General features: G+C 57.7%; 2 protein-coding genes across 4 annotated transcripts in view; both read right to left on the bottom strand.

Moving 5' to 3' along the window:
- LOC117796671 (SAC3 domain-containing protein 1-like) overlaps positions 1–2046 on the bottom strand; it is a 5963-nt gene extending 3917 nt beyond the window's left edge. For 2 of the 3 annotated variants that reach the window (XR_004621255.1, XM_034645306.1), the window contains exon 1: positions 997–2046. The gene's annotated coding sequence lies outside the window, so the exon portion shown is untranslated. The remainder of the gene's footprint in view (positions 1–996) is intronic. The other variant, XR_004621256.1, reaches the window with a different exon arrangement.
- Positions 220–2257, bottom strand: LOC100470674 (SAC3 domain-containing protein 1; the record flags this gene model as incomplete). Its single annotated transcript, XM_019796868.2, has 2 exons — positions 220–829; positions 2053–2257. Coding segments are annotated over 2 exons (708 nt in total), but the record flags the coding sequence as incomplete, so codon positions are not given.
- Positions 2258–2259: the final 2 nt, after the last annotated feature.

The raw sequence follows: 2259 nt of genomic DNA, 5'->3' as shown, positions 1-2259 counted from the left end.
GGGTCTTGGGTGGCGGAGGGTGAAGAACAGGAGACAGGAATGGTGGGGTGTGGGTGGGTAAGGATGGGATGCATAATGACAACCAGAGATCACCAGAGCCACCCCTCAGGGACCAGCAGGGAAACTGAGGCCCGGTATGGGCAGTCTGGGTTCTTCTCCCCATATACCCCTATCGTGTTTCAACTCCACCCTGCCCTCCCCTGAATAAACCAAGCAGAGTTATTGTCCCTACAAAACAAGTTCCTTTTATTGTGTAGGAATTACGAAAAAAGAAACCTGAGTGCTTAGATCCAGTCCTGGGCTCTGGGAGAGGGCAGGGCTCCTCCTCATGCTGGGGACTTCGATCTGTCCACACCCTCATCTTCTTCCTCTGCCATGACCACCTCCTCCAGGGTGCGCCCTGCAAGTTTGCTCCCCACCAACACTTTGCAGGTCCCAGCAGGCGGCAGCCCTTCCTCAGTGTAACGACCCCTGAGAAACACAACTCTTTCCTGTCCATCCAAGGGCAGTCCGTGGGCCTGGCACAGGTCCCGCGCCTCTTCGGGCCCATCCAGGGCCAGCAGGCGGACCATGAAGCCCAGAGGCAAGGTCTGGCCTTTGGGGGTGCTCAGGGCACGAGCGAGGCGGGCCAGGGCTCCCCGGCGGGCACGGCCTATGTGGCACCGGACCGCGCAGCTCTGCAGGTAGGGCAGAATCCGGAGCAGGCGGAACAGGCGGGCGGCGTTGCCTTCGCGAAAGGCGGAGTCCACAGCCAGGGCCCTGCGCAGGGCCGGGCAGGAACGCAGGGCCTCAGGGAGCTGCAGAACCTCATGAAGGGCCTCCACGGAGCCTGTGAGGGCAGAAGCCAGAGTGCGAACTCCTCGTCTTTCCCATCCCGGGCACCTTCCATCCCATCCCGCCAGGCCTCCCCCCATCTCTCCTCCCAAAGCCTGGGGTCCTCAGCCAGGCCCACCTCTGGCCTGCCACCCAGCTCAACTCCGACCTTGCCCCACCTACCTTCCACTCTGGCCACGCCCTTCCCCTGGGCCAAGCTCACCTTCCCTCCCTCTTTTTTCCATCAGCCCCTTCCAGAGCCTTATCTGAATGAGTCGCCAGAGCCCCTTCAAACAGTCTGCAGCCAGACTGGATCCACAAAGCGAGGCATTGTGTTTGGATGAGGGAGACAGGCCCAGATAAGTTCACAACTTGCCTGAGGCCGTCTTAGAGTTCAAATGTAGGAGAATTTGACACAACATAATCCAAGTTTCAGACTTCAGACCCACAGCCCTTTCTCCACTTGCCCTAGCTGCTGCACAGATGAGGAAGCTGGCTCAGCGGTCCACCCCGTAAGGCCTTTTCCCCGAGGACATTCTGCCTCTGCTTCCCTTCCACAAGAATCATGCACACCGGAACCTTGGGCCACTTTTGTAAACTGAGGCTTCTGACCCGTTAGTGGGTTTTGAAACCAAGAGCATTTTATTTTTAAATTTTTTAAAAAAGATGTTATTTATTTGTCAGAGAGCACAAGCAGGGGGAGCAGCAGACAGAGAAAGAAGCAGGCTTCCTGCTGAGCAAGGAGCCCGATGTGGGACTTGACCCCAGGACCCTGGATCATGACCTGAGTCGAAAGCAGACGCCTAACTGAGGGAGCCACCCAGGCGTCCCCCAAGAGCATTTTATTACAATCAAATACAACAGAGTTTATTAGAATGCACCATCCATCCACAGGAAGGATCTAATATCTTGAAACTAATGTGTCAGATATATTCTTGGCTGTTTTGCAAGGGAGTTTTAAAAAGTTTGGAAATCAAACAAGGCTAGTATTTCCGCTCCAACCCCGTCCTCTCCACTTTTATTACCCCCCCCCAAATTGAGACCCAAATATAGGAAGGGACAGGCCAGAAGGCCCACGTGGGGGTTCAGTGGCTCTTGTGCATTGACTCGACATACATTTAGAAGGCAGGCATGGGGAGGGAGTTAATGGTGAGATAGTAAAGCTTCTCTTTCCTTCCCCGGCCTCCACTGTCCCCAAGGAGGCACCAAGTCCGCCCCGCTGCCGAGACCCCGACTCACCCAGATTATAAAGCAGAAAGAGACCCTGGAAGGCGGCCTGGCGGGGATGCGGCCCGGCGCCTTGCGCGTAGCAGCGCCGCAGAGAGCCGAAGCACTCCTGCACCTGCGCCTGCAGCAGCACCGGGTCCGCCGGCCCGCGCGCCGCGTCCGGCCCCAGCCGCGCCACCACGGCCAGCAGCACGGCCAGCGCCGCCTCCAGCACCGCCG

Source organism: Ailuropoda melanoleuca, chromosome 16 (assembly GCF_002007445.2).
Source record: "Ailuropoda melanoleuca isolate Jingjing chromosome 16, ASM200744v2, whole genome shotgun sequence".
NCBI lineage: Eukaryota > Metazoa > Chordata > Mammalia > Carnivora > Ursidae > Ailuropoda > Ailuropoda melanoleuca.
Note: the sequence above shows the minus strand (reverse complement) of the source record. Positions and strands in the feature narration are given on the sequence as shown.